A 22,214-nucleotide genomic window follows, 5' to 3' on the forward strand; every position below is an offset into this window, starting at 1 on the left:
ATCTTTCAGTAAGTGCAACGCATATGAAAATGTGTCCTTATGCAACCCCTGATACAGAAGACAAATCTTTTGATTCAAACTGATCATGAAAAGAGAACTAATAGGAGCAAGTCTTCCATAAAAATGCAGTAATTTTTAAGTTTTCTTAATGTGCACAATTGTGTTTGTCTTTAAAGGACTATTTATTGTTAAGCAAGGTTTTTTTTTGGATTGTTGCAGATGTGTTAAGGAAAAGTGACAGTATTTTAATCAAGACTCATTGCTGCTACCACAAGGCTATACATCATTGTGACCTGCCAATTAGCTCTGCATCTTGAGTGTTGCACCAACTCCTGGCTGTCCTCATCCATTAAAATAATATACCCGCTCATTAATAATTGTCATGTTGGAAATGTTCGACGGGGAGGATGAAGAGGTTTTCAAAACAGACAGCGGTCTGCAGAAATAGGTCCAAATTAAGCTCACTAGCAGTAGCTCAACCTTACAAACATGCAATTAAGTCGTCGAGGCCACATTCAAAGCAGCGTGAGTGAACTTGTCGCCTCCTTCGTGTCGTGCGGCGAGATTCGTCAGCAGCGACAAGAGGAAAACAACCAGTACTCATTCATTTCAAATGAGAACTGGGAGATGTGGTGCAACGGATGAGGGGGAGCGACAGCTGGTGGGGAAAGATTTCAGCAACAGACAAAAGTGGAGCAGGTTTGAGATGTGGGGAAGTCGTGGACAGCAGCAATGTATTTGTAACTTTAAGGTGCTTCTGCGCAATTTTTGAAGGATTTATTCCTACTGTAATGGCAGTTCCGAGATGTGCAACATCCCAAATTATTACATGGACAGTTGTGATCTGTGAGACGCCAGCTGCTTCATGAAACAGCCACAAAATCACTTCTCTCGTGAATAACAAGGATATTATTTATCACTGTTTGAGACGGGATAGGACAATTTTGCCAAGTCAACGGAGAGGACTTAACAGCTTGGTAATAGCGAATGACAACCACAAGCCCCAAATCTCCAAAAACTGTCATGGATGAATGTTTTCAATAGTTAGATAGATAGTAATGGGTTAAATGTTTGAAAGGTTTGCTAAGTAGTGCATAAAAACAGTTTTGACATCCAAAAGATCAATTATTAAAGCTGCAGGGCTATTATTTGACTAGATTGTATAAATCCAATTTAATATTGATTTTATCTATCTTTTAATCATTTCATGAAATACCGAATTTGAACAAGTTATGAAACATTTTGTTTCACGGCCCACTTATAGCCCCGTTTTATCTTGAGTGGGCCACAACATTAAAATATTGCCATATTAACCATTAAATTTTAAACTTTTAAAGTTTTTCTTTGTCGTGTCGCAGTGTTTATGTGACGAAAATGTTGATATTTTCATAAAACCAAATACTACAGAAAAAACATTACTATAATGTCAACATAAAACCAATTCATGTGATACTTTGTTAGTAAAAAAAAAGTCAAATGACTAAAAAAGAAAACCTTACCTTACCTTTTTCATATTTTTACAAACTCACCTTGATAGCATGGCTTTGAGGCAGCTGCTTGTTTGCCATCTTTCATGGCAGTATCATCTATCTTTTAAGATTTTTTTTTAATCTGTTTTCTTTGAAAATTAAAAAATGCGCTTAACAGATTGGAAGCTATTGTGGGCCCAGTATTGACCCGTTGGCCTGTGTTTGACAACCTGGTCTAAGCTCATGAGGAGCCTTGTGTTGGAGAAGTTCAATTATATAACACACTATTGAAATAAATTCAATCTCACAAGTCAAGGAAGTAATAAAAGAAAACGAAACTGTGTTTCATGGGAAAGTAAAAGATTCAGCAGAATTATCATTTAATTACAACTCTCCTGAGAACACCACCAAAATAACTAGAACCTCTTTTATTGACATATATATACGTCATTCATCAAATGTGCAGGAATTCATCCTCACACCTGCAGACATGCTGAACCATCTCCGTCTGCACTGGCATGTGAAAACTCCCATTAAAGCCGCCGGATTGAATTCTGTGAAAATGCTGGAGGTCTGAAATGTGCTACTCTGGCAAGCTTTCGTCGCTCCCGAAACGCACAAGACTCAAAGGAAACAATATGTATTAATAATATATTGCGAAATGTATCTATCTTCCAAGATGAGGCAAGTGACTCCCGAGAACTGTAATGAGGGCGCTGTGGGCAAAGTGAGCAAACATTTTCAAGATTATTATTCCCAAGTTAGACTCAGCCTGGGGAACGGCTCCGTGTGTTTGCTGCCGAACAAATAGTACCAGTGAAATTTTTATTCGGCTGAAGACTATTCTCTATTAAAGTGCTTTTGAATATTGTGAAATCGGCCTTGAATGGATGCGTTCCATCAATCAAAAGTGGGGTGGTGGGGATAAATTCAACAGATAGGAGCAAGAGTGTGTATACTTTGCTCTTATTACAAGAATCGTCAACTATGTTAGCCAGATTTAAGGCCATATCTCAGTTACATTCACTGTCCGTGAGTGGGAGTAGGTCAAAGATTAGGACTTCTCAGCCCTGTATTTGCGAATGATGGATCATGACATTATACTGGAAATGATATAGCAGAAAATAACTCTTCCAACATCTATCCATCCATTAATAAATGACTCCTCCATTCATCCATCTTCTATACTCCTCTATCCATTTCAGGGTCAAATGGCACAAGAGCTGTTCAATAACAATGAACGAATGCAGAGGACTCTGTGGACAGGTTTCCAGCAAACGGAGACAAGCTCGTGTATTCACACCAGAGGGCAATGCTCGAGCCACCCTGGGAGAAAATAGTGTCCCAGAAGTACTCCTATAGGAAGAAGGTGCAAACTCCAAGCACAAGAACTTCTCACTTTGAAGTGGAGCGCTTACCACTACATCCAAAAGTCAGTGTAGGAAAAATGAAAAAGAAAAAACCAGCTTCACTCGAGCATTTCCACCTGAAGCCCAGGGGTGAACAGCTCATTTTCACATATAAAATATAGCAACATAAAAATCCAGGACTCCTCTGCAGGGCAGAGACATAGGTTAAACTCAATTCTGTTCAATATTAATGCATCTTCTCATAAAAAAAAAAAACATTGTATGTTATGTAGTTTTGATTTCACTGTCCTCCTGTTCAGCATTAGTGTATTTGAGTTTGTTATTTTTTTCTGGTAATGGCCATTAAAGTTATAATCCTCTGAAGCTGTGGCACATTTGATCTGCATAATTTAGTTTTTAGCCGTACATGTGACGTAAAAAGCTTTACATTCTGCACTGATTTCTCTCATTTTCACATTTTAATTGACATTTTCTGCAGGCTGTCCAACCCCCCCACCCCCGCTACCACATCACCAGATAACATTCTTTCGTGTGAGCAACACATCGAGATGGTGCAGTCAGATTGTTGAGGCCAATTTACCTACTTTTGTGGTTTCTCCCCAATCATCTGGCAATCCCCTGAAATCACTTCAAGGTTGAGTACAGCTGGAATAGAGGTCACTTGAGCAGACAGTAGACACACGTACAACTTGAATGGGACGTGGTCCAGTGTTTTAATTCCCGAGGAATCTGCAAACTATTGTTTGGTGTTGCTTTGCTCATTGTAAATTTGAGTGTTTTTTTGGGCGGTATGAACAGCTGGAGCTTGGAGCAACAGTTGTGAAATCCTCGATCCTCAACAGACTGTCAGCAAACATCCTTAAACCATTTTCACCGCACGACATATCGTTGAGATCGCTTATCTTTCGCCACGTTGAAGAAGGTAAACATCAGTCATCAAATTTTAGAATATTTCATTGATTTCAAATTGGTTTTGAGGGACAGCGAAGGGGCTGCGAGGGCTTATAAAAACACATACAAACTTCTACAAAGTGATAAAAAAAATCAAAGGATTGCAGTGAGGTGAAGAGAAACAGGCTGACTTGAATCGGTTGCTGCGAGGGGGAAAGTTTGCGTAGTAATGTCAGAGGTGTGACAGTTAATCATGAATGTCTTTCACTTTTTTTTTTTTTTTGTGTTGCCAAATGTCACCGCCAGCTCCGAGGGAACCGCGAGCTGGAGAGTTCAGCGCGCATCCATCTGCGTTTCTCACTCTGCGCTCCCGATCTCTTGACGACACGAGATGAACCCGGCCGTAGAGTCTTTTGTATTGCCAAAGAGGAGACAGTGGCGAGCTTTTGATCGGACTGGTGTCCGCAGACCCCCTTCAACCAATGTACCTTTACGCGCACACATGCACACACACGAAACAGTAAGTGGGTTGAGGAGCTGTCATTTGGAGCAATGGAAATATACCGTTGTCCTCCTCACAACTCCTCCCAGTCCACAATCTCTGGAGTAAAACAGCTTGACAAGAAGATTAAGCAAGTGGGAGCGGGTTTTGTGTGTGTGTGTGTGTGGGGGGGGGGGGGGGGGGGGGACAACACGAGAGAGGGTTTGAGTTATGGTAGGAGGAGGAGGAGAAGAGGAGGAGGAGACAGAAGAGTGCTGCTCCTTTTCTTTCTCTCTTTTTTTTTTTTTTTTTTTGCTGAAATAGTCTCAGGAGCTGCCCCCCAGCAACAGAGGGAGAAAAGCATAATGAATAATTAACTTTGAGAAATGTCACAAACGGCAGAGAGAAGTGTAATCATTTCTCTGTTGGGTTTAGGGATCTCTCTCTCTCTCTCGCTCTCTCTCTCTCGCTCTCTCTCTCATATTCTTTTCCTTTATGCCCCGTAGTGATGCACGCGTTACGATGAGACTGCAAGCGCAGGACTGCAACCCTTCCCCTAAAAGCATCCGATACATCCCCCTACATACTTTTCAAATAAAAGCAAATAAATCATTAATATTTGGGCCTTTTAGCAGTATCACAGAGGCATCTCACAGAGGTCCTCTACATTTTTAATCCAGCCATTGATGTCAGTCTCATTAGCTATAAAATCACATTTAACAAGAAAAAAAAAGGGAAAAAAAGGATCTCTGGTGGTAATGGTTTAATCAATGTCACGAAGACTTGAGCTTTGTTTCTCTGTACTTTTAGAGGAACACAGCATGGCTCCCCTCACAATGAATAAAAGATAAAAATGATAAATTGCCATCTTCATGTTCTAAACAAGCTAAATTTGTCCTCTTTCCTATGAACCTCAGAGCTGTGAAAATGAGTTATGGATTACCATGACCTAGTTTAATGAGGTAATTGCAGATATATATCATCTGTATTGTCATTTTTCATACATTTATTACCGAAGAAGACCAATAGTCGGCTCCCAAATGTATTAATGAGTTCTAAATTTAATACCAATTCTCATGTGTGGCAGAACTCTTTTAATCTATATTCACAATAATGGGAATGATGAAGACTATGTTTGGCTTTTATTTGTGTGATTATTTTTCACCCTTTGGAAGGCACAGCGCTCTTTAGCCTTGTGGCTCTGTTGTTGGCAGACATTTTATATAAAATGATTATAATGATAGTGGATGCTTTTAAGGGTAAGAATGCGTGATGGTTTTTGTTTCATGGCTGTGCAATCAGACTCGTCCCGAATAAGATTCCTTATCAGTAAACACATTGATTGTACAAAATGAGATGCTGATTTTTGCAGTATTATTCATCTCCATTTTAGATGACACTGCCTATTTGAAGGCACTTATGGAACACAGAGATTTAAGTTGCAAGACGTTTGCCAGCCCGTTCAGGATTTTTTTATTGTGTGTAAAGCTGTAATAAATTATATCATTAGATGCCCAGCCAAAATATCTAAAGTGATTTTGCATTAACATAGTTCTTCAATCAGGAATCTGAGCAGCAGAATTAACTGTTTTGCAGTGGCTCACAAGATTTGGCTAAATGTTCATGTTTGTAACCCACATGCAGTACTCAACTCTCCTCCTCATCCCAAGTGCATTCCTCCCACAAACCAATATTCTAAAAAATCTGTGGTGAAGTGGAATTGTTACAGAAAAGAAAAGGGAAAATAAAAGCGAGTCATGCGTTGTTTTGCTTCTTAACCAAACACATGCCAGCACCGCTGGATCAGTTAGTGATTACCAAGATAAAAGACAAAACAAGAGAGACGACTATCAAATCCGGTGCTGGATCACATGTTTGCAGACGAAAGAACGGTAACAGTCTGAACTTTTTATAAAGCGTCTTTTCTCTTTACGTTTTACAGTAATTAAATCCATTCCACTTAGTTGGTTGATGGACAGCAGTAAAATGTTTGTCTTCGTCATTTACACTGTTTTTTCTCGACATCAAGGACTCACATTCGCTGCTAAAGTCTGAATGAACGCCATCCGTGTTAACTTCTTTGCAAACACAAACTTTTTGAACTTCATCTAAGGACGCGGTTGTTTGTGTATTTACTCAAGGGACATCAGGGAAAGTGATTGTCCCCACCAGCTTAAGTGCTTTAATACGTTTTCTGTTTAGTATGTTGAGTCGAAGTGAAAACACATTGTTTTTAAGTTTTCTGAAAGGTTTTATGTTTACACGGCAACATTTTGAAAGCAATGTCCATTTACAATGAAAAGGCAGAAATGCTGAAAAGTATGTCATTTCCATGTAGGGCCATGAGTTGGCGCTGTTTTTGTAATGAAACCACACGCACGCATACATGCACAGAGAACAGTATGCCATAAATACTAATGATGGATGGATGGAGCAAAAACTTGAACAATTAAAAGCTGAAAATGGCCAACAATATTCAGAAGTCAACTTTTCAGATCAGTCGAGAGAAATCCTTCACTGGATGACCCATAGCTCTGTGGAGATTAAGTCAGGTGCAGATAACGGTCTACTGTGTCCTCCGTTAAAGAAACAACAATAAACTCTGTGCTTGATCTATGCGTGGAATGAATCATCTCACATAATGTATGGCTTATACAGTTGTGAAGTCCCTCGAAGCACCAGATGGCCCTTTGAACACCCTATTCTCCTTTTATTCCTGCAGCCTTGACATTTACAAAGTTTTGAGTCAGCACTGGACCCCTGCTGATATTTTACCTTTTTGGGATCTTTACCCCCTGGCAGTGAGTTTTATGCCAAGGAAATTTGGAGTAGTAGAACATTTTTATTACATCTAATACTGCTCCGGCTGAACTTTCCCTGGCCTCCTTGGGCAGTAAGCAGCTGGGGCATCATGAGGACACGTACCACCTTAGCTACAGGACATCTTGATATAGGTATGGACACATGCACTGGAAACACCCTTTTATCCCATCTTCAACTTTCCACTGCTTGAAAATCAGCTGATAATATGATCAAGATCAAGAGATAAAACATGCAATAATAATTTAGCAACAGAGCACCAATTACCTGATACAGGTATCTTTGAAGAAACTGAAATATCCAGAAAAGTCAAAGAGGAGGATCTTCTCAATGCAAAAGTGCCAAGCAAAACATCATTATTTTGCCTCTACTTACAAGTTCATCCATCCATCGATTGTTTATGCAGTCTTTGGGATCAGGAGGTCGCAGGTTCAAGTCCCCACCCCCAATGACCCTCATCAGCTACATTGAGTGCCGTCATCGGAAATACAGAACAAATGGAATTAGTCACCTATAAAAAAAAATATATATATATATTTCTTTTTTTTTCTTTTTTTAACACATATTTTTCTCAGATTCAGCCCTTGTTTCAGTCACTTGGTGCCCCAAGGCCACTCTTCCCATGCTGTCAGTTGATAATGCATCTCAGGAGTAACATGATGAGGAGCACGACGGGGGACATGGCAGTAATCGGTACACCTTCTCCAGATTTGCTGAACGATAGTTTGTGATAATATAACTGAATAGGCATTGATTTGGGATCTTATAATGAGGCAAATATTATTACTTGAAGTATGAAAGTAGCAGAAGTCGGTGTCAGCATTCGGTGCTTCTGTGGTAACTCGATGGTGAGTGTCTGTGAGGTTTTCGTCTCCTGGGGTTTGTGGCCTGTTTCATTTAGTTTTAATCTAGTGTGGATAAAAAGTCTATTAAAATAGATTCACAGCATGGAGTGTGGTATATGCGAGGGGGGGAAAAAAACATGGTTTTCTTTGACTGAAACAAGGGCACATATCAAAATAATGCATTTCATCTCTCCGTTTCTTCAGCATTAAGACCCTATGGACTTGGCTAAACTAAAGTGTGATCTGAATTTGCAAAGAACTTCTGAAAATATTAGAAAACAGCGATTAGTTTTGTTGAGTTATCTTGTTCCCTTCTCAGTTTTGTTTCCTTGAATTAAAGTGTGAGACATAATAATCCAGCCTTCCAGATGTCAGTCCAGTCTCAATCCATAATAGGCTTCTTATCCAAGAGCTTTCTTTTTATCGGCTTTATGTTGAAAAAATGATAGCAGGAGTGGGGAGAAGACCTGTATGTATATAGTCAGTAATTGTTCAACTGCTTCACACATCCATAGGCTTGTTTGCTGGAGTTGATATACCCCCCTCCAGTCTACACACACCGCCTTCTGCTTCATTATTTTTACCACAAGGGGGTAAAATTAATCGGCCGTGGTAATTTAAGCTACATCACCAGATTGAGTGTGAAACGGAGGTGTCACTCCACATGCATCATGAAAAGAAATAATCAACTCTTAACTCGCACAAATATTGGACATTGCCTCACACGTACTTATTCGTTCCTTTTGGTTCCTGATGGATAATTGGTCTTCCACAGATCTAAGTAATCTTTAGTCTAATGTCCTTTCAACCCATCATTCAATATAACCTCCCCCTTCCCCTTTCTCAAATCACACCCTGTGATAGATGTGGCATGAATGCCATATGACAAGTTTGTGTCCATTAAAACCAGTCCAATGCACTTAACTTCCAAGGTTTTATCGAGTAGATGTTGCGCCATCATCAAACAACGTGAAAACTCTCAGCAAATTCTGACCCAAATTTCACCGGGAGTCTGTGCAAAGTATCACTTCAGTGTTATTCCAAGTAAAAATGTGTTTATAAATTGCAATTTTTCTCACAATTTTAGTGTGTTGTAACTTAAAGCAACTGTGTCCATAGTGGCAGCTTGACAATAAATTGTAACTCTCACACATGCAATTTCAAACATTGAGTTGCCTTGAAGTTAAGCACAGAAATCTATTGCACGTACAGGCAGAACGCACTGATAATTATATCAGCTGTTCAAAAGTTCATCCTGTTATTTTAGCTCATTGCTACTGTCCCTTCTAATCATTTTTATTTTTAGTTGTTTGTGGGGAAATATATAGACACTCGTACTACATGTTTGCATCTGTATGCATAGTTTTATTTTCATGATTTATGCTGCTGACTTCAGGCACTACATCAAAAGTTACCAACCAATAATATAAAGTGAATAAACAAAAACATAACCTAATTGCCCATCTGAAAATGAGTGGGAGGATCAGGCTTTTTTTCTTCTTCTTCTTTATTTTACTCTGCCAAGCTTTCCCTAAATGGCAAATCAGCGAGATACAAAAAAAGTGTTAGCCTGTCCCCAATGGAGCAATCAGCATGTTAGTGCTGAAGCAAAACACCTCAAAATCCTCCCTTGTATTTGAACCCATATTAAATAACCTAACAATAGCATTTAATTAACAGAGAGCTACACCTGAGCATTTAGAGCTAAACCTAAGAAGTCTCCATTGTTATTTGACTTGTCTCCCTCTTTAATTATTCTGAATTGGAGTCTCACTGAGATTCTCTGGGGCTTTAATTAGGGCCTAAATTAAAGTTATGTAAATACAGTTGGAAGCTGTAGAGTCTTTAAATAGAGTTGTGTTGCATCTGGTGTTTTATTTTTCTATTTCCCCCATTTTTCTTTTCCCTGAAAGAGGAAACATCCTAAGTCTTTCTTTTGAAGTTTGTCAAATCACTGCAGGGTACTTTTCCCTTAGGGGTTTGTGTGGATTGATACTTTTTCTCAAAGGGCTATGACAAAAATATTTCTGCAAATGAGCCAACAATGTTTTCTCTCGAGGTGTGTACAAATGTGGTGATTTTTGGTGTCTTTTACACACACACACACACACACACACATGTATATATATATATATCAGTATTGATATTCCTATATGCAATTAACGGGAAAAATTACCTGCCTACATGAATGCATTTATGTCCAATTTTGCTGATATTCTGTGAAAATGGAAAGAACGGGATCAACCTCCCATTGGGCGATATTAAATCCAAACTAAGTGCCTGGGCCCAGACTGTGAGCTTCTGTCTCTGAATAATAATGGGTTCTTTCAGCTGTGTTTGTCATCAAATTAGCCCTCTACTTCAGACAAGGCGCTCTCGGAGTGCAATTCTCGACATCGATGGAATTCAAATCAGGCAAAGTCAGTTTGAGGATTGTAAGCTTTAAGAGGGAGAATGAGTTTCATTTGTGAGGGTGATGATTGCCGTAGGAGGCAAAATGACAGTGTTCAGGTTCATAAAAACACCTTCCTCCCTGTGGTGCAGCTGCTTTCATGGTGATTCTGAGTCACGTTCCAGGACAGGCAGTAAAACAAACCTTAAACCAGCAATTGCTGCCTACAGCTCGCTCTACATGCTCTAAATCCAACCCTCATTTCCAACAAGAGAAGTCTTTTGAAGTTTCTTCCTGCTTTCAGTTGATTTCCTTTCTTTTCTTCTTCTCTTTTTTTTCCCCCCCACCCTCCACTCAAACACTGTAAATGTACAGCACGTATTTATAAGCACTGGGGCAGGATGCTTAACACAGCCTTGAAGCGAAGTTCACTTTTGTTTGCCTTCCTGTCTCGTATTTTGTGTTCGAGGGATCCAGGTACCGTTCTTCCTGCTTCTGCCTTGCCTGACACATTATTCGTCTCGTGCCTTTGATCAACCCAGGAGAGGAGAAGTTGCCCTGGGTAGCACCATCACTCCAGCACAGCAGGGGGACACATAGAGCAGGAGGGGGCAAGGAAGAAGGGATGGAAACCCTGTTTTCCCTCTGGCGCTTTCTGTCTTACACCGTCTCTCTAAAGGATTTAGCAATAATTAAAAGACCTGTTCGGGGTATCTGATGAGGCGATGGCATGCAAAAGTCTAGAGTAGCAGACACAGGTGGATGTGCACTGCAAGTTTATGTTAAATTTGTCACCAGTAATGATCCGGAGAAGAAGTAGATGAGAAAATCTCTCTCTCTCTCTCTCTCTCTCTCTCTCTCTCTCTCTCTCTCTCTCTCTCTCTCTCTCTCTCTCTCTCTCTCTCTGTTGACAAATAGCATGTGTAAAGAGATTTTTACCAATTAAGAAATAATAGCATTTAAACTGTCGCAATGACAAATACTTTGATAAGCAATTAAGCTTTAATCAAGGTAGTCCTTCTTTGCAAGTACAGACATCAATGAGCTGGAACCAAACACTAAAGGAGAAACTAAGAGCATGGATATGTTTTCATCCCTACTGAAATAATTTTACCTGGAAAAACATGCCACACATAGATTCGTATGTCTTTTTGTGCAATGGAAAATTTGCACTGATGATGACATGAAACACTACTACTATTTTATTTTTTTCGGTCACAGTTCCCCCAGCAGAGCAGGGGAATTATCCTATTTAGCTTTTATCTCAGAGTTTCACTTGATACACCAGCGCGATCACAGCAGCTGTTTCTCGCTTTAGAATAGACTTGAAGGAAATTAAAATGATCACTTGGGTGGTGCAAAGAGAGCATAAATAGTCAAATAGTCCGGGCAGTGAGAGCATAAATAGGCATCTATGTTTTTGAATGAAGTAGATTCAAATCTGACTGCCAGATTTCTAATACTTTACATTTATTATCAAGCAGCCACGAAGGACAAGGGAATGTGGGAATGATGGTTTACAAGAAAATGAAATAACACACACATTCGTGTGCATTTTGTATTCCAAACTAGTTTACACATTCTAAATATTTGAAAAAAATCATGAAAGCATTCAAAGAACAGTCACCTGCAGGTGCATTTTCATGAAATATCCAAGAGCACAGTTCATTTCATAACATTATCAGTTATTCAAAATTTGTAACATGGTTTCTGAGATAAGCACAATTTTTAAGCATGCAAATTCATTTCTGAATGACTTGACCTTTTCTATTTTGCCATAATATCTCAAACAACCTTTTTAGCAAGTAAATGCAAAAACAAAAAACCTAACAAACCATGCATCCACAATTTTAAGTTTTTTTTTTTTTTTTAATGAACTTCTGAGTTCTTTTACAAGTATTATCTCCAAAGACTGGTCGAAATAATGTAGATGTAAACTATTCATGTTTCTAATATTTGTATAAATTCACAATTCACATATTGCGAAGTTGTGATGAGTCAATCTCAAAAAAGCAAGATACTCTTCATAAATATACCAAATCTCACCGTAGCACGAATAAATCAAAGCAATTAATCGCAAAGTGACCATTTTCAAATGGCATTGTTCATTGAAATGTATTTATTCCATCTGGTTACAACCATTTTCCTCCGGTTGAAAACATTCTGAACAGCTGTGACAAGCTGAGAATATGAAAGGATTAGCAATACCGCCGTGCAAGACGTGAACGTTTTGTCTCGTTTTGAAATCGGCGACATTTCAGAGTCAAGAAACGGGTTGGTGTTGTCTGATGAATGAATTCCAAAGACTCACCTAATTGACTCAAACAGTAGACAGTCTACACATGTTTCAAAAGTAATTTTAACCTTGTTTTGGGGGGAGAAATCCCACTGACATACAGCGGGGGGGGCTCTAAATGGCACCAAAACCATTTTACATCTTATTTCCAGAAAATGGGCAGCGTTTAGAGGGTTCTGAAATAGCTCTATATTGTGAACTGAGAACAAAGGAAGCACTTTGTAATGGATTGTTTTGGTCTGTGTCTTGCTCCTTTTCCCCGCAGGGCTCAAGCAGATCCATGCGCTGTCCATCCAGGGGAACTATGAGCTGCGTATCGACTTGGAGGACTTTGAAAATAGCACCGCGTATGCCCAGTATGGTACCTTTGGAGTGGGCCTCTTCTCCGTGGACCCTGATGATGATGGATACCCGCTGACTGTGGGGGACTATTCTGGCAATGCAGGTATGTACCAAACAGTGGATGAACCTATTTTGATATATACTGTGCTTCCACTCTGATTAGTATCCACTATTTTTGTTTCTCACTTCTTCTTTTTTTTCATCTCACCTATTTGCAAATGCAGCGAGTAAATTGATAGTATTTTTGCAGTGCGCTCAGTGCGTCCACCAGTTAAATCATGTAAACAGTTTTTTTGGGGGGGCGAAGAGAGGAACTTCCTGTGTGTCCATCTCTGCTCCCAAGCCATCTGATCCAAGCCAGCTACCTGTCACCTTGATTAAATTACTGCCAATTAATTGCACGGCTTGACCTGCAGCGTAAACAAAACAAAACAACAAAAAAAAAGAAAAAAACCTGCGGTGGAAATGAAGAAGCAATTTAAAGGACCTTTGGGGGCCACTGCTTTGAGCACACGGGGAGAGAATGGGGACAGATATGAGAGATGCAGCGAGAGCGAGGGCTGCGGGTAAGTAGGATGGAAGAACGGAGGGGGACAGGTGCGAGAGAAGAAGAGGTAAATAAAAATGAGGATGGCGGTGTCTACGGGGTAGGAGAGGCACAGAAGCGAGGAAAAAAAAGAAAGAAAGAAAAAATATGTGCACAAATGCTTCTTTTTTTTTTTTTTTTTTCCCACCCTTATATGACGTCGCCTCAAACTCCTGTGACGCTTGAGGCCTGACCTTGAACTCATTTGCCTGTTGGACGTTTGTCATCCCCCCGGAGGTGGTGCGACTGTTTTTTATTAGTACTATTATTAGTAGTATTTTGCTCTGTTGTGGCGGCTTTGCAATCAGCTGACAGGTGCTCATTTGGGCTGAGAGCAGCTGGATCTTAATGGGCATCCAGCGTGGCTGCTGGCCCCCAGCCACCAAGGTGACATCGACAGCCTTGTAAATGAGCCTTAAGTGCTTCTATTTGTTGGTGTTTTTTTTTTTCCTCGTCCCCTTCCTCTCCTCCTTATTTCATTCTTCCTCTCCATACACCCCACCCGGCACTTCAACTCACTGTTGACATCATTGAGAGCTTTGTTGCATATTTATTTTTAACCCTCCCCGTTCTCCGCCCCTCAATCTTCTTGCTCGAGCAACACACAACATCAATATCTGACATGCCTGTGAAATTATTTTTTCCTACTGAGTGGTTACCATAGCGATGCCACATGGAGAATAGAGTGGGACACTAGTGAGAGGGTAAGAAGTGGGGCCACCACATCCCGGGCAATTAAGAGCTGTTTGATGCCCTGATGAGCTGTTAGCTTAGCCATCACCTGATGGATGGCGAGTGGTCTTCTATTCAGCTCACAGCTTCATCCTCCTATCCACTCCCAGTCACAGTGTGAGGCCCGCTTTAGAATGAAAGCAAGTGCTGGAAGAGCGAAGGGACGGTATGGGGAGTTTATTGAACATTACGAGCTCTTTGAACATCCATTTGCTTAAAAACTTTCGGGCCTACCGCAGTATCTCGCAAAGGAGGCTGCTTTCATTTTACTTCTAAGCCTCTTAAGGCAGTGGCTTGCAAAACCAGTTATCGACGTAGAGAATTTGCCAGTGAGGGAATCTTTGTATAGTTGGAAGATATTTTCAGCTCAGCAATTTGATTGTGTGAATCTGATTTTTCCGGCCCAGACCATGATTAAAGGCAGTCAGGTGGTGTAGCTTGGCCTCGCTGCATTCCTGCAGTGGTCCTACATCATTGTCATATTCACAGTCACAGGTTGCAAGGGGGAAAAAAAAAAAAAAAGGCCTCCCCCTGTTTAGCATTGTGCTCAGTGAAATATTTTCCTGTCGCTTCGAAAACTACCTGAAAAAGGTTGAAATCAACATGCGTGATTAATCCCATTTAGTATGTCCTTTATCTCCTCTGCATCCATTTAGTGACGGACACGCTGATGAAATCATTGGGGGAGTGTTATTAAAAATACAGCAAGATAAAAAGGTCACAGCAGCCTTTGATAAATTGGCGACAAAGCGGTCTGACCTCCTGCTTTAGATAATGACAAGACACACTCTGGAGAACGGGGAGGTTGTTGTTGTTGTTGTTTTTTTTTTCTCATTTCCTCCTCTTTATTGAAATGATAAGTTGAAAAATTGCTTGCCATTGCCAAAGTTAATTTGATGTGAATATGCATAATGATTGTTTACTGATGTCTTACTGTATTACAGTAAGAAAGTAAAGTAGGTTTAATAGAGCACTGTATAAACAACTAAAAACGGATGGATGGATGGATGGATGGATGGATGGATGGATGGATGGATGGATAGATGGATAGATGGATAGATAGATAGATAGAGTCATTACACGACATAAAGCCTACAGGGCTGTAGTTAGATGCCAAAAACAGCATCTAAGCACAAGCTAAACGGAGGAAAAGTGTTATTTACCAATTCAAGTTTATTTATATAGCTGCACCAAACACACATTAATCTCAAGGGCATTTTACAGAGAAAAACGTAATAAATCCACAGGAGCAAACATAAGAAAAAACCCCATTAAACAGGAAGAAACCTCCAGAACCAGAGTCAAAGGTTTAGACCTTCTGCTGGTCTTTTCAGGGTGAGGGGGAAGAAGGAGAAAGAAGGTTAGAACAGAGACAGAGAACAACAAGCAAACAGACATAAATCCAGCAGATGAATCCGCTTGCTTCAGACAGTGGGGGGCAGGATGATGGACTTCCAGTTCCACTGTCAGAGATCCTGCAGGGAGAAGAGGAGATATAGAGGAGATGAGAGAGAGAGAGAGCGAGATAGAGAGAGAGAGAGAGAGAGCACAGGCTACGGCAAATGTCAGTGGCATGTATTAGTACAACTTGGAGAGTGAGAGAAAAAAAACAAGGTCAGTGTAGCTCCTCCAGCAACCTAAACCCGGAGCAGCTTCATGAGAAAATGGTCCAGAGTGTCCCGAAACCACCCTAACTGTTAGCTTTATTAAACAGACAAGTCTTAAGCTTAGCCTTAAAGATAGAGCGTCAGCCTCCCTCACTGAAACTGTAAGCCGGTTCCACATCTGATGCCTCCCATTAGTAAACCCAGGAGCCCCTATTCAGCCAGCACTGTGAATGAATGAAGGGTTCTTCTGGGGAGATATAGAACTAACAGCTCTTCAAGATATGATGGAGCCTCATTGTTAAGAGCTTTATTGATTATTGTTGTTTACTTGTCTTAAATGAAGCACTTTCCAACAAGTTGCTAAATGAAACCACAGAAGCTTTTGTGAATGGTACGTAATTCCGCCAAGCGCAAATAGTATCAACGTAGCAACTCAAAACAACGATCTGCTTGTTATCTACTGTGTACTCCAGAAATGAGCGTGCCAAGACTGATGCTAAAACAGACTTTTTGTAATTGTATACAAAATCGATGACATTAAAACATTGTAAATGGTCATTTTTTTTTGTAAGTTTAGAAATTGTGATGTTGGCTCTTGCTGTTGTAACTTTGTTATTTACTAAAAGAGCAATGTTCTGTACAAAAGGCATATGTGCTTAATTCAAAGTGCCAGCTCACAGGTTATAGATATTGAATTTGAGAATTGTTGTTAGTTCCTTACGTCTGGTATTTACGTTTCAAAAATAATTAAACTGGTGCCGTGTGGTGATGATTATGTTGCAGAATGTAATAATTATATATTTATATATAATTCTGGCAGCTATTTTTGTCTTCTTTTACAATCCAATAAGCAATGTTCAAAAATACTAATTATTTTTTGTTGAGGAAAACTGACTCGCTGATAAATGACTATAATATATCAACAATGCTTCATCGTCAAAAGTGGTGTTGTGATAGCATGAAGAATTATTTGTATTGGGATTAAGTTAATTTCTTTATTAACAGCCAAATTAATTTCAAAAAAACAAAAAGTGATTAAAGTCATCTATTGTGAATTTTCATTTTTCAATTACGCAGCAATATGAACACAAGTGAAGACCAATTATTAATGAAGGTGTTCTTAAATAGATATTTTCCTTTCATACAAATGCAGTTAAAGTATTAGACATCTTATCGAAAAGATTTTAAAGACTCGATGTGTTTTTTGCCGTGACCAAACTATTAATATTTCATCCAGTTTTTTTTTTGTAACAGAACAGACGGATTAAGGCGGATTTATTTCCTGATCAAATGGCTGGATAAGTGAGGTTGTCTTATGATAAAGGCTTAATTTTTTAACTCCTGATGATAAGCAAACAAACAGTGTGCAATAAAAAGGAATATAAACATAAAACAATACTGCTAAAAATGTTTGACCTTCTATTTTCTTATCAGCCGACATATATTGACCCAATCCAACCTGTTTGGAATTTCAGGCGATTCCTTGCTGAAGCACAACGGGATGAAGTTCACCACCAAGGACCGGGATAACGACCACTCGGAGAATAACTGCGCCTCCTTCTACCACGGCGCGTGGTGGTACCGAAACTGCCACACCTCCAACCTCAACGGGCAGTACCTGCGCGGCCAGCATACCTCGTACGCCGACGGCATCGAGTGGTCCTCCTGGACGGGCTGGCAGTACTCCCTCAAGTTCTCCGAGATAAAGATACGTCCCACCCGCGACCCCGAGAATAAATGAAACTGGAAAAGAAAAAGAAGAAGAAGAAGAGGGGGGAAAAAATGAAGAGATTTTTTTGAAACATTACAAATCACGATTTCTGACAGCTAGATGGAGTTACTTGTCTCGATATTGTTTATTCACTAAAACATACCTCTTTGACTTTAGTTGAACCTTGCTTCGTGACGTCTCTCTCTCCTCCCTTTTTTTTTTTTTTTGCTCCTCTGCCTCCATCACTCAATCATGCTGGTAGCCATAATCCTTCCTGTAGTCCTATTCCTTCAAAAAAAAAAAAAAAAAAAAAAAAATTGTACTAATAATGTAACTGTGATGCCCTTATTTTTGATCATCCCCTTTTAGATAAGCACCATACCCGGAGCCACAGTGCTATGCCCTTTCCTCAGTCTGACGTGGTGGTCCAAGCGTACCCTGCAGAATCGCACACCAGTAATTTTCTCTTGACATGTAACTCTGACCCCCCCCCCCCCCCGCCGTCTGTGCTGACACGGCACTAAAGACTGTGGTTCAGTCTCACTGCCCATCGGTTTCAAATCTGCTAGTGGGAAGAGCTGTACCACATATAGAAGACGACAAAACCCTCCTTGAAATATGAGCAGGAGATATTTAGCCGCCCCCCCCCGATTATCCCCTCTGCAAAGGAAGTCTAGAGTTTCACCTGCGCAAAGGGACAGCGCAGCGGTGCAATGTGTCACATTTACATCCTTGATCAGTGAGAATTAGGCCCAGCAGGGTAGTGGCAAGAAGTGCGTGGCTTCAGATAATGAGGGAGGAGATGGGGGGGGGGGGGGAACGGAGAGAGGAATGAGGAAACAATGTGACAACAGTTAAATTGGTGGAAGGAACGTGGGGCCAGAGTGAATCAAAGGGGAGAGAGAAATCGGAAGAAGAGGGAGAGAAGTGCAAACGGGACGAAAACAGGGAGAAGGGGAGAAAAGAACGAGACGACGGAGGATCTCATTCATCTGACTTGGGCCATTAGGGAGCATATTGGGCACTTTGTCTGATCTGCCTGCCAGCTGAGTACCGGCCAACTGATGCAGCACTCACAGATGGTAACCCAGCACTGTGTGTAGGTGCGTGCGTGTGCGCGAATGTGTGCGTGTGTGTTTACGACAGAGAGACGGACAGACAGAGTTCTCTAACGTGATCAATTTCCTGTCACCAGTCCAGCAGTGCGTCTCGATCGACTACAATGTTTTGCAATGACAGACTAAACACGATGCATGGCCAGCACACCGTCACACTCTTTATCTATGTAGTTGAAACATGAAATGACATATTAGCCAGGAGGAGGTCTTGGAGAATTCGTACGGAGACTTGCTGAAACCACCGAATGAGCCCCGTGGAGGAACAAGCCCCCCCCGCTACCCCCACCCCTACCCCACCCTCTCCCCGCCTTTTCCCACTTTACCTGTTTGTCCTCTGTTCTGTGATATTTTTTTTTTCTCCTTTTTGGGTGATTATAATGGGATTTTGTTTGTGTGAACCAGTTCGTCTTGTCAGGACAAACTCGAAAGCGAACGCTGATGTAAAATAACATTTGACGCTCTCAACCTCTGTCATTTTCTTCTGAGTAGAAATCCTACAGTGTGTCATGGCGAAGTCAGAAAATGCCTAAAGCAAATTTACAAAAAAATAAAAAAATACAAAAGCGATGAGATGAAAATGAAGAAAAAAAATCTATATAAAGAAAAACTAAATATGGGCGGAAAAGGGTGCAAATCCAGTTTCACCGTCTCCTACTTATTTTTTAGTTTGGTGAAATCAACCTTTTTGGGGATGTAATAAGAGCTTTAAAATATCTGTAGATTTTATTGTACAGTGTGTATGACTTTTAGAGCATGTGAATCTGTTTCTTACTATGCTAAAACACAAAGACAACTCAAGCACATGGACTTAAGGAAATCCACTGGATGATAAAAAAAAAAAAAAAGATGAGAAATGTATTTGCAGAACTTTTTTTTTTTTTTTTTTTTTTTTTGCTTTCCTCAGTTACAGGTAGGATTGGCGAGCGCTGCTCCAAAAGGTTGAGCATATGAGTGAAGAGGAGGAATGTGGTTATCCCTAAAGCACATGGCAGTTCAAATCCCTACAGCACAAGTATGAATCTTTCACGGAGGCACAATATGAGGACAGGGATTTTTGAACCTTTTTGGCACGTTGGCTGCCTTGTTGGACATCCGAGATCTTTCTGACGTCTTTGGCTTTGGGAAAGTCCTGTGACACTGGGAACCCGCTCCCGGTGTGCGCTCAAGGGCGTTGCCCCAGCTGACAGTGAGTTAATGTGTAGCACCGAGCAATGTTGCGCTGAATACCTCTGACACTGGAACAGCTGTGAGCTTTTCCGTCAACGCTGGTGCTCAGAAGGACCACCCCCCCCCCCACCCCCCGCCATCGCTGTGTGTGTGTTCATGCGGCACCTCAGCTGTGTACATATACGACTATGCGTCATGTCCTGGTGGACCGCCGCCACCAGATCTCATCAAAGCACAGACACATGCTACAAATACTTGCAGATGGTACCGTGGCACAGACTACGAGGTTTGATAATGTCAGAGACGGTTTTTAAAATCCGATTGTATCGAAGTCGGTGATGGAGAACGACCCAGGCTGCGTGTGTGTGTGTGTGAATGTATGCAAATGTGTGTGTGTCTGTGTCTCCATGCTAGACAGAGCATGTGTGTGTGTGTGTGTGTACACATATGCACATGCTTTAGTTTGTACATGCCGGGGTGCATGAGCCAGACGAGAGCGGGAGGCGGAGTGTATCCCTCCGTGGAATTTTTGAAGTAATGTGATGCTTATGTACTTTCCCTCGCCCCACCCCACCCCACCCCTTCCTCCCCATCCCCACCCCTGCTATTTGTGTTGATAACAGAGAGATTTACATAATTATAATGAACTATTACTTATCGTGATTGTGAAACCCATTAGAGTGGACACCACCTTCTGGTACTGTGTTGAACTGCGCTTGTACCCTAAAAACCCTCCCGATGAACCCACTCCCAAATTCTTAGTTAACCTCAACACAACATTGTGCTCACTGTATCTGTTAATGCTCTGCCCCCTCCCCCCTTTATTTATTTATTTTTTTTCCATCTTCAACAGTACACACATGTATTATTTGCAATGCCCTTTCCCTGTGTTTTTGTTGCGTGAATGCCTTTATAGTCACTTCCGCTGCTGCGGTTTGCTCCAGTCTCCAATGGAAGAGATGATAAAAGAGTGAAAATCAGAGCGTTTAATCATTCCCAGTTATCCTGCTCATTATGAGCCATCAGCAACTTTCCGATCGATCCCCCAGGTCCCCAAACCTTCTATCTTTCTGACTGTGTACCTCCTTAATTGCCTTAGCCTCTGCTGCCAAGCCCCTACCCACCCCAGCTCCTAAATCCCCCTCTCTTCTTCTCTGTCCAACTCTTAACTCTCATGCCCTTTCTTGCAGTTTTTTTGCCAGACGTCTGCCCCTCCAGCCCCCCCACCCCCACCCCCGTCCGCCCGGTCCTCCGGCTTCATCATTCCTAGCGCAGAACTAACTATGTTTTAATTTTCCTTTCCTTTTTTGGTGAAGTACTATAGATTGTTTTGCTGAATCTTGATACTGTGTTTTAATGTTCTTGTCAACATTTAATAAACATTCACATTTTATAAATGGGGATCACCCTGATTTGTGTGTGTGTGTGTGTGTGTGTGCGTGTGTGTGTGTGTGCGTGCGTGTGTGTGTGCGTGCGCGCGTGTGTGCGTGCGCGCGTGCGTGCGCTTCAGTGAGCATGTCTTGTTTCGATCGTTTCATCCTTCAGTTTATCCAGTGTGCACTCAGTGCTTCTTGGAGTGTGTTTGATATTTCTGTTCTAATCTGAACATTTTTGATTTGATTAAAAAAAAAAAAGAAAAGCAATAACCATTTAGTAGCCTTCTGTCAAACAAACTGCAACTGTTTTGGAACATCAACCACAATAAAGTACGCTGTAGGACAAACAGGCTATTGAAAATCTGCCCAAGCAGACAGAAAATATATGAAGACATTTTTTTTTTTTAACCCCAAGAAATGGTCTTCTGGGGCCATCCACATTGCTGTAGCATCATTTGCTGAGGCTTTGAGATAACATCTTCAAGTTGCATTTTTGCAGTGCAATCGAAGTTAACTGCATTTAGTTTGCTGAGCTCCAAGACAACGTCCAACATAATTCGGGATTTTTCTCGGAAGATTTAGCAAAGCACGTTTTGCTTTATCTACCTGAGCTGTTATCACCAAGAACAAGATAATGCTGCATAATTGCAGGCCCTGGCATAAGTAAAATAATTGGAATAAATCTAACAGCTACTGTGCTCGTGAATCTCTCAGAGAAAATCCATTAGCTTTTAATTAGGCTTCTCTTTTATAACTCACCATCTTAATATTTCCATGGATAAGGGGGCTTTGGGCTTTCTGATGAGAAGCAATGTGGTTTTCATTTTTTTATAAAAAAAAAACAAAAAAAAACCCCTTGTTTCAAAACAGCAAAGATACAGAATATAAAGCCAAACAACGACCTGACACATGCTAAACAATTAACTGTTGGTTTTAATTCAATCCATCGATGAAAAATGGGAATAGCCTCAATTTACATCCTCATACCTCATACCATGATACTATGGAGGT

The 22,214-nt window shown here is 40.8% G+C and overlaps 1 protein-coding gene across 1 annotated transcript in view; it reads left to right on the forward strand.

Moving 5' to 3' along the window:
• Positions 1 to 17,572, forward strand: part of fibcd1b (fibrinogen C domain containing 1b) — a gene marked incomplete at both ends in the record, with an annotated part of 123,115 nt that extends 105,543 nt beyond the window's left edge. Inside the window, 2 exons of the mRNA XM_080510101.1 lie at positions 12,830 to 13,009; positions 17,307 to 17,572. Of these exons, the coding sequence (XP_080366227.1) occupies positions 12,830 to 13,009; positions 17,307 to 17,572 (446 nt within the window). The remainder of the gene's footprint in view (positions 1 to 12,829; positions 13,010 to 17,306) is intronic.
• Between the last annotated feature and the right edge of the window lie 4,642 nt (positions 17,573 to 22,214).

Source organism: Blennius ocellaris (assembly GCF_963422515.1).
Source record: "Blennius ocellaris genome assembly, chromosome: 15".
In the NCBI taxonomy this organism is placed as follows: Eukaryota; Metazoa; Chordata; class Actinopteri; order Blenniiformes; family Blenniidae; genus Blennius; species Blennius ocellaris.